We start from the raw sequence: 12498 nt of genomic DNA, 5'->3' as shown, positions 1-12498 counted from the left end.
GTACTCTCTATAGCTATTTGTACGGCTTATATAACTGATTTAATTGTTATTAAGAATTGATTGATCATCGTTTTCCCCGTTATCTAAATACGTTTTTCGATATATGTTAAGGGGCTTTTGGCATATGACCGTATAAAGAGGCTTGGCCTTTTGTTTAGCCGAGAAAGAAGTCTTGCAAAAGTAAGGCGATGCTTTGCGTTTAGCGCGTGTTCGAGGAAGGAAAATGATTGTGGAGAAAAAGAGACAATGAAGAAAGAAAGTTTAAGCCGGAAAGGGAGAAAAAAGAAGGAAGGAAGGAAGGAAGGAAGAGAAAGAAAGAAAGAAAGAAAGAAAGAAAGAAAGAAAGAAAGAAAGAAAGAAAGAAAGAAAGAAAGAAAGAAAGAAAGAAAGAAAGGAAGGAAGGAAGAAAGGAAGGAAGAAAGAAAGAAAGAAAGAAAGAAAGAAGAAAGAAAGAATTTGAAGGAAGAAAGTTCAATCAATTATAAAACAATTTAACGTCGAATTGCCCCTTTATTTAGGCAATTGGTGTTGTTATCCAAAACCTTAGTTCTACGGATTAATTAAATCGTAAAGCAGTTCCTGATAAAAACTGCTCAGCTCTCTCATGGAAACGAATCTTACCGGCTCTATGTAGCTAAGCAACACTTTCGTGAGGATGTCTTATTCTCTTCACGGCGGCAGATCGGAAAATCGTTGATCAATCAATATTCAGATGATTCAAAAAGATTATTCTAACCAACTCAATTTCAATACAACATTTCAAAAAAGATGAAGGAACAACTAGCAAAATCAAAGGAGCAAGTTTTCTCTACCGTTAATCAAACCGTATTTAGTCTTGAACTCTATCGCAGTTTTAACACGAGTTGTAAGCCGGATAGGATCGAGTTATGCAGATTTACTTTTTACTCGCGCAGCTAAAACTTTCGTTGTATGCTTGAAGTTTTTTTTTAAATTTCTGTTTTAATGCTCTAATTAGTAATTACCAAAGATTTATCGATGAAAAATATTTTTAAATTATTCGTTAAATTTTACCTATAACTTCCTTCACCGTATTATGTCGTGTTGGTCAGGGATAAAACATCAAGGACTGTATTACTTTCTTAAGCAATTGCCCACCTTTGTAAGTCGACCATCTCTTTAAATCGACCAATAACCGACCATTGGTCGCTCAACGAAGGTCAACTGCTTTTGAATGATCAAACCGTTAATGGGTACTTTGGTTAAGGAGTACAAGGTAGATCACCTTGACAACGACATTGTATTGTAAATTTTCATTGAACCTGCCATCTGCTTGTGATTGATAAACTTGAATTTCCCAATAAATAAGACAGTTATATTTCGAAATTTAGACTAGGTTTGCAAAGCAAAACTAAAGTCAATAAGACATTTTTGAAGTAATTGAAATACCGGTATTGAACTGTACCCTCGTGTCTGACAACTGAATAGAAGTCCTTCAACCGTAGAAAAATGCAACGAAAGTAGTTGTTTTGTTTTTAGGTCTACACCTTCTTTAATGTCATAAAACTCAAATTAAATGTCCACGTTTTTAATTTTTCTAGGCTTCCTTGGATTCAACACCTTATTGTTAATTTTTTTGGGGTTCGTATTAGTCGGCAAAATGCACACTTTATTATCAATCGTTTTGCCAAAAGTAATAGGTTATAGCAGAATGTAATGTCAATTATGATGACAAAATATATAAATTTGTATGACTCAAAATCTCCTATAGACAACGGTTTTTTGTAAGAACCGGTTTTTCAAGAAATTTTCAGCTTTTATATAATGACTGATCCGAAATTTAAAATCAGATAGTATTGGAACAACCTAGTAAAGTGCTTTGTAGTTAATCATGCTCACCGACGCGGATAGTTTGTTTACATATCAGAAAACTCAGCATTATTATTCACTAGCATCCTTTCAAAGTAATGTAGTTTTTTAAAAGCTTATTTTCGTATTTTGAAATAACTCCATAATTGGTATTTTTTGTCTAACTTGGCTTGGACTGGTTTAAGTTAATGGACGATGCAGAAAGGCAAGCAATGGATAAACTGAGCACCTGATAAAAGATGACGCCCACAGTTCTGGCTGTATGGATGATAGCTACCGGCCAAAATAGTTAGGTAAACTTTATATGTTATCGTGTTTTCATTACGTATGGCGTTCAGCAAACATTAAAACATCACAGCTAACGAACGTTGCCATTGACAAACGGTCAAGTACTGCGTGATTGAGTGACGTAGGGATTTTAGAAAAGTTTGTCAAAGATGAAAGATAGCTAGCTCAAAGACTCTGATGTATCAGATACTTCGGGGAATCAGTCGACTCCTAAATGAGTTGCAAACACAAATAACATTGGTAAAGTTTGTTCGACGAGTACAGTATTGATAAAAGTAAGTAAAAAATACGACTGAGGTAGTTTAACGTTTGTATCAGGACAAATTCAGTGAATGTTTTACCGGTTTTATTTTGACCTTATATTCAATCAAAATTAAAAACTAACTACCTGAACAATGCTCGGAGCATAAACTACTCTCAGAGACAATTTCATGGGGATATGGGCTTGCTATTTCTATGGTTCGTTAGTTCTTTATATTGTACGGTTTATTGGTATATCAAAAAGGCCATTGTCTAGCAGCTTCCCCAGACGTTTTGTGATATAAGTGACCTGCATTATTCAGTGTTTTCATACTAAACTTTTCAATTCTTTAAAAGCGTTCATCCTAAAACCTTAGCAACACACTTGGAGACTTTGTTCAGTGTTGATAAAATGAACTTGGACATCAAGTCTATGATATATTTTGGACTAATTTTCTAGTATTTTAGTTTCAAAATGGCTTTAATTTCTTCAGTTCTATCCTACTTTTCAATTTATTTATTTCACAATGACCCTATTTTAGTATAACTGACCGAAAACGTCGAAGTTTTATTATTGATCTATATCCCTCATCAGCCATCTTGTCAAAAAGCAATTATCGAAAAAGACGACAACTGTTCATGATCAAGTTAAATTTTTTGAAGTTTAAATTATGCATCACTGAAAAAGGTAAAATTATCACGAAATATATCAATACAATAGAATATTCTCTTGATCAATGCTAACATCTGTGATCTAGACTCCAGGGAGTCCAAAAATCGCCAAAGCATAGAAACTCAGTGGCTTTTCTTCACTAATTTTGGCCAAGATGAGCATAACATTTTTGAACAAGCTGTTATGAATAAACATTTTTAACGTCTATGCTTCCTCTTCACTCATAACTTCAGTTATACTAAATAAAAAATAAAAAAATAATCAAAGTAAAATAAGATAAAATAATTGAAAATTTTAATCTTTTTCTGAAAATAAATATGTTATTTACCGACCAGGAGGTCCGAATAGGAAAAACTGTGCCCGAGGTCTTGAATATACGGACCGAGGCGTTAGGCAGAGTTCCGTTATAAAGACCGAGGGCACAGTTTTTCCCTATCCGGACCGACTATAGGACGGTAACTAACTTATTTATTTTTTCCCGTATTTTTTATTTGTTTTTGTAATCACGTTTTGTTTTGTTGTTTGGCGGCAAAGGATACCGGACCGCGAGCGCGGGCAGATATTGACGAAATACCGCCCGCTCAAACATCCAATCAGAACGCATGATTTTTTAGGATACCGGACCGGAAAAAAATAACGAGAGTTAAGGCAGTCAGTCGAGGACTCTTTTTGTGAATATATACAGCCAATCAAAGTCCTTCACCTCCGCATAGCGGCTTGGGTCTTTCGGGCCGGGTACGAAGTGGAACGGCCAGTCTTCACTGACTGAAATTATTGTTTTTCCCCAGTTAGAACCGAACCTGTTTATATGTGAAAAATGCCGGCCAAGCAAAGGTCGGCCATCTCTTTCAGTATTCATTTAATTAGCCTTACGGACGGACGCCTTCGCTTCGTTAAATTACTGAAAGAAAAAAAAACTTTATTCCTGGCACTTCTGTTCTCTATAACTCATATTATCATAAATAATTTACACTTGTTACAATTAATCATTCGTCATTAAATCAGTTTATTGAGGTCTGCTATCTCTCGCTTGAGTAGAATAGCAGTCAAAATACAAGGGGAATTTTCATTTTGACGGCAAGACTTTCAGGCTATTTAGGTTATATAGCGGTATTTCAGTCTTTAGTTTTAATATTGGTTTTTGTTTGTTTTTGATGTTGTTGTTTTGTTTATTTTGAGGTCTTTTGAGTCAAGTAGAATTCAGTGTTTGAACTGCGGAATCGATTCCTGGACGACACTTTTCTCAGTAAATTCGCGGTGGAAAGGGGGGGGGGGGGGGGGGGGGGGGGACCCCTCTGGAGTCCAGGGTGTTTACACCAATATGCAACGCCCCCTATTTTTCATATTCATCATATATCAAGTGGTTGTCCTTATGAGTGCTCCGGCAATATGATGCTTTCTATATTGATTGCTGCTCAATGATATTTTATAGGAGAGAGTATTCAAGCTACAACCTATTCAGTGTAATCATGATATCGATACCTCTAGTTCTTCTTTAATTTGAAAATATAGTTATCTAACGATTTTGCCTTAAATTCTAACCTAACGAGCTATTTGTAAACTATTTTCAATAATAAGTATATTCTCTAGGTATAGGTGTGTGAGAGGTTTTTCGCTCGTATGCCTTTTCGGTCATGTTTTTGATGTTGAAAGGACAGAAATGTCTTTGTAATCCTTGTCTAGAGAGAGCTTTCTTGCCGTTGTGTGCCGAACCACGAGAGAAAACTGATAACTGTACACTATTTATTAGGAACTAACTCGTAGGCAGTTATAAAAAAAATCATGCCGACAAATGAAAGGTTCAATATAGTGCCGTTACTATAACGAAGGTATGGTTTATCTGTAGCATGATTACTAATAGCGATGTAAACCGGGCGTACTTATACTATAGATGAATTGAATGTATATATTAAAGCAATTTACTTTGGGGGCGGGGATTAACTACCTTCTAATCCAGTCACGTCCGTGTACTCTGTTTTATCCCTTATTTCACACGACAACTTTTCATTTACTATTTTGGAAATGCGAGGCGAAAAACTAGAGTTTTTATTTATTTTAGTTGGTTCTCAAACGTTGAATCGTTAGCCTATAGATAGTCGGGTATAGACGTTAATTGGTGCTTGAATTCAGGCGACTTACTTAGAAAGTCTCATCAAGTGTTTCTTTCCGCTTTTCTGAGATCCTTGTAAAACTTAGAGTATTCAAAAGACATTGTAAGCTTCTCAAGCAATTAGCGAACGTTCCCGGTTTATGTGCTCAAAACTAATCTAGAATTAAGCTTTGGCTTGTGAGAACTTTGGTGACAAGAGATAAGCAATATAGTCACTCAAAAACTAGTTTAGTGACAAGTAAGCATTGACTTATTTGGCGAAAAAATCGGTTTAATTAAATGTAAAAGCTGTTTTAAAGCTGTCAGTTTAGGTTGGACACCGAAGTAGAATTTAAATAAACAATTATGAAAAAAATAAAATCGTTCAAAAATTAAAACGGGTTTTGGACCAATGAGAACAGATCGGAGTTATTATCCAAACCAATTAGGGTAGAAGACTGTACAGCGTAGTCTATCTATTAGCTTGAAGGCGTTGGAGTTTTTGTTCAGTTTCTTCAAGTGCTTGCAATTGCAAACTTCAATTCGGCGATCTTATATCTAGGGTTCCGCATATTCATTAGTTCTTAAAGAAGACTGGTAAACGTCCTACACTAGGCGATAGATCACATTCGATTCATTCAGCGCGACAAAAGGCAGACAGGCCAGGAATTTGTTGAGCAAAAAAAATTCTCCACAACTTTGGGGTGAGTTTTGCAATATACAGCATCTTATTTGTGAACTGATTCCTTGAACTTTATTTTTCATTGAGGGTTTTTGAACTCACCTAACGCGATGATTGTAAACAAAAAGGAGAGAGAAAAAAGACTAAAAACATTGCGTTAATCTAGCCCTTCAACTTCTTGATTTATACATTTTGATCTAGTTACAATTCTTTTAATTCTAAAGCCAAGAAAAATTGTTTTGAGAAGGTGTTGACCTTTTGAATATTTTGAAAACAAACTCTCAATTAACGGTTTTGACTTTTTTCGCATGTTTGTAACTTACACTGCCATAATAGGTTTTTATTGCGATACCTCGATTGATAAAGATTTTGCTCATTATTTTAAAAATATTTTCGTTTTAGATTGATTATAGCGATGCCGGGGAAGATCAAATATGAAAAGCTTGAAGTATCCAAAGAAAACCCTTCCTCATCAGCAAATATCTTGTCGTCTTTGACGTTTTGGTGGATGAACAAAATCCTTCGCATCGGAAACCAACGACCACTAGAAAACGAGGACCTTTATCCAATCCTTACAAGGGACAAGACTCGAGCGGTTACGCGCGAACTTTGGGACTCTTGGGATCAGGTACAAAAAAATGGCTCTGAATCGTGGCGGTTGTTTTGGGCACTTATCAAGATGTCCCCTTTGTCGCATTACATGTTTTTGGCATCAACAGGACTCGTTGCGGCTTTCTGTAATATGTGCCAGCCGGTGTTTCTGGCGATGATTTTAAGTATTCTACTGGGCCTTCCAGGATCGAACAGGGACCATTTATATATATATGCTACAGCACTTTGCTTTAGTTCTCTCATTCGTGTAGTGGTCCTACATCAATTTTTGTATAATGGTTGGTTGATGGCTATGAAATGGAGAATTGCTACAATGGGTTTGATGTTCAATAAGGTAAGACAGATGCTTTTTTAAATTTTTCATGCATATTTTTAGTAGCCAAAGACTAATTTTTAATCAAAAATCAAAAATATGCCAATCCATTGCTCTGCGTAAGAAAGAGAAGTTGTCGTCAATATATGGACTTCCAGCAGACTCAATATCAAAGTGGCTTGTACCCCCTCTGTTTATAGAAACAAGGGGATAAGATTCTAACCCGTTGTTTCTCTACGGGTATTGTTATGCTAGCTCGAATTTACTGAAATCAATAGGACAGCAACAACAACAACAACAACAAAAAATAGCGCTTTCTAGAGAGCATAAGCAAAATATCGATTCATTGATGTTAATTCATTTAGATTTTCTTGCGCGACTTATCATATGATTTTCATATTAGCTTTCCCATTTTATTCCATCCAAAGATCTTTCGCTTGAGCCAGACAACCCTGGCATACGCATCCACAGGGTACATTATCAATCTGGTGACAGGAGATGTCCAACGATTTGACCCCGTAGTGTCCCAGATGGCACTCTTCTTTCAAGGAATCTTTGAAGTAGCTACAATATCTGCCCTTCTTATTCACGTGGTTGGTTACCAGGCTGTCTCGGGCGTCTTATTTTTGTTAGTCCTGGTACTCTATTACTGCAGCATGGGACGGGTCTGTGTGTATATAAGAAATAAAATCGCCAAGGTTTCAGACTTAAGATTAGGCTTCATGAGTACCATTCTGACTGGGATACGAACAGTAAAGATGTACGCCTGGGAAGGACCATTCATTGACAGACTGAAGACAATACGTGGGTAGGTTCTGATTGAAAATTTATCGATAATTATTCCTCTTGTTTTCTCTCACAGCTAGGGTCGTAACTTGAAATCACGAACAATTACCCCAGTTTCCCTATCTTATTTTAATAACTTTGTTTAGTACCTGGTACTAACGTTTTTGCATGTGCCCAATTATCTTCCAGTCGTGAAATTCGCCTTCTCCGCCATAAAGGAATCATCCTCGCCACATTTCAGTCATTTTTGTACACAGCCCAAGGTATCGCCGCCTTTATCTCTTTAGTCGTTCTCATGGCAGCCGGCGTAGAGTTGAACACCTTCAATATATTCATGACGCTTGCATTTATCAACACGTTAAGATCGTCTGTCGCATGGAACATCGCCGAGGGAGCCAACTACATCGGGGATTTTGCCTCCGCCTTGAAACGAATCCAAGGGTTCCTCGAACTCCAGGAACTGAAGCCCAGAAGAGACGACTTTGTGTTCTTGCCTTTCTCTCCCACAAAGCAGGGGATGACGGATCCCAACCTAAACGATGTAGAAGTGAAGATTGACAACGAGAAAACTGATGATTCTGATAATGTATTTTTGGATGAAGACAATGACACCAAGAATATCCATGTTTCTCTCGAAAATGTAACTTGTTACTGGAATGGTGAAAACTATCCATCCATTCGAGACGTAAGCTTGGATTTGAAGCAGAATGATTTAGTACTTGTTACCGGGCCAGTAGGATGTGGCAAGACGTCCCTATTGTCTACAATCCTTGGGGAATTACCGGTGAAAGAAGGAAGGATGCTGGTTACTGGACACACCATTTATGTGCCTCAAAAACCTTGGGTATTCTCAGGTTCTGTCCGAGAAAACATCCTTTTTGGCCAGAAATTCAAAAGATCAAAATACCAAGCAATAATCAAGGCATGTGATTTAGAAAAGGATATTTCCAGCTTCCCCAACAGAGACCTGACGCTGATTGGTGAAAGAGGAGTCCTTCTAAGCGGTGGACAGCGCACTCGTATCGGACTTGCACGAGCAATGTACGCAGAAGCGGATGTATACTTACTAGACGATCCTTTAAGTGCTGTAGATGCAAAAGTTGGCAGACACATATTCCATGAATGTATCTGCGGAATTCTAAGGAATAAGACCCGAGTCCTTGTCACTCACCAGCTGCAGTATCTAAAAGGTGCAGATCATGTTGTGCTCATGAAAAATGGGTCGATATTCTACGAGGGTACTTATGAAGGACTCAACGCTGACACCAATTCTGAGCTCCAGTGTCTCTTTGCCAAGTACGACGACAGCCCACCATTGACCAGAGCGATGGACACACGACGTTTATCAGCAACTCTGAGCTTTAAGGAGGATGAAAAGAAGGGTCTGGAGGTGGCAGAAGAGGATCGACACACTGGATCGGTATCCTGGCGTCTGTATTGGGATTATCTTGTTTACGGTTTGTGGCCAATGATGATGGTGTTGCTTATCATATTCTTCATCGTTACTCAAGGTAAAAATGATTCTGAAAAAATGCGATTCATGTTTCTTCCTTTTTCCAGCTCGGACGTTTTTTCCGAAAAAAAAAACAAAACTTGAATTGACATAAATCACATATTTATTAACTATCCAAGTAGCAAAAACACATTGATGCTAAAAATGTTCCAGATCCAACATCTCTGACCTTTAATAGTGATTTTAGTTAATGCTCTCTTCATCAGCTGAGATTGCAAGCCAGCAATTCAATTTGGAATAAATTAATTTTCATAAGTCCAACTTGTTGTTTGCTTTTAGCTTGTACTGTGTGGGATTTACAGCAAGTAAAACTTCCTTCCACATTTAAACAGAACTCAAAATTTAGGTTTTTACACTTTATGTTATGATTTCAATTCAGCTGCTCTAATTTTCCCCGATTGGTGGTTGTTACACATCTCCCAACTACAATCCAACACAAGGAACCACTTCTCCAACCTGTACGTCTATGGTGGACTCGTAATCGTTGCTTTTCTAATGTCCGTCACTCGTTCAGTGCTGTTCTTCTTCGCAACACTTAATTCCTCAAAGAGCCTCCATGATGCTATGGCCAAGAGCGTCTTAAGAGCACCAGTCCTATTCTTCGATACTAACCCAACTGGTAGAATCCTGAATAGATTCTCACGTGACATTGGCGTAATGGATGACCTTCTTCCAATAGTCTTCCTTGATGCTGTACAACTGATGCTCTTCTGCATAGGTGCCATCATCCTGCCGTCCATCTTGAATCCCATGGTAACAATCGCAGCTATTACCATGGCTATTCTCTTTTATTTCGTTGGGAAGTATTATCTAAAGACGTCTAGGGAGCTACGAAGACTCGAAGCATTGAATAGGAGCCCAGTCTTCTCGCACTTCTCGGATACCTTGGAGGGCTTGGTTACTATACGAAATCACGACATGGAAAACACATTTGTTAGAAATTTATATAAGTAAGTGCAGCTCTTTTGCTTTATTTTGTTTGCCATATTTGCATGGCGTTGCAGGATGTATTGTATTCTTGGTCAGGTTTCTTGGTGTTGCCAGATATATTGTATTCTTGGTCAGGTTTCTTCTTGTCGCAGGATGTATTGTATTCTTGGTCAGGTTTCTTGGTGTTGCAGAATGTATTGTACTCTTGGCCGGGTTTTTTGCTGCTGCAGAATTAACCTTTTTGAGTTTCTGTAGGTATCAAGACGACCATACCCGTGTTTGGTTTACTCTTCTATCAAGTCTACGTTGGCTTGGACTGAGACTTGACATTCTCTGTGTGTGTTTCACAACAGCTGTCGTATTTGCTGCACTTGCTATGGATTCTGGAGCAGGTTAGTTCACAAAACACCTTCATAAAAAATACTCCCACTAGCACTTAATCAGAGGCTATACTAGCCTGACACTTGTACTTCCTCGTCATTAAATACGAGTAGAATTGTTCGTTGGTTTCCTATGCTTAGGGTTTTATCTCCTGGTTAGTCCAGTTTTTTTACTTTTCTCCAACCGCAAAAAAAAAAAAAAAAAACCCGTTTGAGGATGAAATGAGGGTCGCAGGTTTGTTTGCCACTGGCTAGGTTAAGTCATGGGTACCCTCGAAGAACTGGGACAATTTGTTTAATTATTGATCGGAGATTGCATGTTGGTGGACCTAGCTTTTGAGAATTTGGATAATGATAGAATCTATCTGCCAGATAAATTAGGAGTCACCAAATATTACTCGGTGATATGTATTTATCATTGTAGGATCGCTTGCTCTTTCTCTCATCTACGCCCTGCAGTTAGCAGTCGACACGTCCCAGTACGGAGTTCGCCAGTGCTCGGAGACTGAGAACTACATGACGTCAGTAGAGCGAGTGATGACGTACACCAAACTCGAAGAAGAACCTGGGTACGATATTGAAACCCAGGCCCCAGAAGACTGGCCGCAGAAGGGAGAACTTGAGCTCCAAAATGTCTCTCTGGAGTACTACCAAGGAGCAGGAAATGTATTGAATAATGTGTCGTTCAAGGTCAATCCTCAAGAAAGGATTGGGATTGCTGGAAGAACCGGGGCAGGAAAGTCGTCGATTGTATCTGCATTGTTCCGAATGCCAGACCCTAATGGGTCGATCCTTATCGATAAGATAAATATCACAACTATTAATCTACAAAATTCTCGGAGAGCAATGACAGTAATAGCACAAGATCCTGTCCTTTTTACTGGTTCCTTACGATTCAATCTGGATCCTTTTGATCACCATAGCGATAATGAAATTTGGGAAGCAATAGACGGTGCCAGTCTGAGGTCTACAGTCGAAAATCTGCCAGAGAGACTTAACCAGAAGCTCAAGGAATGTGGAGTGAACCTTAGCGCGGGAGAACGCCAACTGCTGTGTCTCGCTCGTGCTCTTCTTCAAAGAAGCAAGATCATAGTCATGGATGAAGCCACTGCAAACGTAGACTACAAGACGGATAGTCTCATACAAGAGACCATTCGAACCAAGCTGAAGGAATGTACTGTGATCACGATTGCCCATCGGTTGAACACTATAATGGACTATGATAAGATTTTAGTGCTAGAGAATGGAAGGGTGGTGGAGTTTGATACACCACAGGATTTGTTGAACAAACAGAACGGTGTGCTGAGGCAGTTGTACCAAAGCCACTTGGAACAGATCTAGACTCGAGACTCGTTCAAATCTTTAAAAAAATAAGTTAATTCGAGTAATTATTGTGATTAACAAAATGGGTTGGGAAAGCAAATTTTACTTTCTTGGACGTTTAAAATATTGGGATGAAATTAATGAAAATTATTGTTAAAAAATATTTTTTTGTTTAGTTTAGGGAGCCAAGACAAAGAGTCTACTGGTCTTCAGGTTGGGGTTGGACACAGGATTAACGTCCCTATCCCTTAATAAAATGAATACTACATTTCACAGTCCCGTTCATTGACCACGAATAATAGTTCCAAGTCGAGGGATGGAATTGCAGTGCATAGTTGAAGAAATAGAAAACGCGCGCGCGTGCCGTGTGCTCCCAGAATGCGAGATTTAAAAGTTATTTTATATAAGGACTATGGCTTGACATGCGTGGCAACTCCAACATCGACTTAGAACCATTCGTGGTTACTGAACGGAACTGTAAAAAGTAGTATTGTTACAAAATCGACGGCTTTTATTGGGAAGCGCAAACTCACATGGGTTCAGCCGATACAATGTCGATTATCATTCCATGGCCATGGCTTAAAACACCTTAAATAGAGTTTTGATTTTGAGATATGAGGGGCGTACTTAACGTCTAGGTATTCGCCTGGAACGCTACATATTGTCACGCATTTCTCGTTATGAAGATGTTCTTCCCAACGAGGGGTGGGTAGGGAAAATGGGAGGACCAGAATCAACTCGATGTAAGCAGATATATTTAACTTAACTGTAGAAATTTATCTTAGTTTATTTCACGAGAAAAAAATGTTATGAAATGGGTAATAAAAAAAATAAAATTAAGA

At 38.2% G+C, this 12498-nt stretch overlaps 1 protein-coding gene across 2 annotated transcripts; it reads left to right on the top strand.

Annotated features, from left to right (window-relative positions):
• Positions 1-1896: 1896 nt before the first annotated feature.
• LOC116286672 (ATP-binding cassette sub-family C member 4) lies at positions 1897-12489 on the top strand. Of its 2 annotated transcripts, none has more exons than XM_089038912.1 (7): positions 1897-2120; positions 6202-6745; positions 7153-7532; positions 7700-9021; positions 9403-9973; positions 10209-10345; positions 10758-12489. In XM_089038912.1, the coding sequence occupies exons 2-7, from the start codon at positions 6215-6217 to the stop codon at positions 11672-11674; spliced, it is 3858 nt and encodes a 1285-aa protein (XP_088895038.1). In that variant the 5' UTR covers positions 1897-2120; positions 6202-6214; the 3' UTR covers positions 11675-12489. The 2 variants fall into 2 exon arrangements, with proteins under 2 accessions (XP_088895038.1, XP_088895037.1); XM_089038911.1 differs by lacking the exon at positions 1897-2120 and adding an exon at positions 2152-2390.
• Positions 12490-12498: the final 9 nt, after the last annotated feature.

This window comes from Actinia tenebrosa, unplaced genomic scaffold (genome assembly GCF_029948245.1).
Source record: "Actinia tenebrosa isolate PJP-AT-01 unplaced genomic scaffold, QUT_ActTen_1.0 PGA_scaffold6__47_contigs__length_16458017, whole genome shotgun sequence".
Taxonomy (NCBI): domain Eukaryota; kingdom Metazoa; phylum Cnidaria; class Anthozoa; order Actiniaria; family Actiniidae; genus Actinia; species Actinia tenebrosa.
The sequence above is the reverse complement of the archived record's forward strand: the minus strand, read 5'-3'. Positions and strand labels throughout refer to the sequence as shown.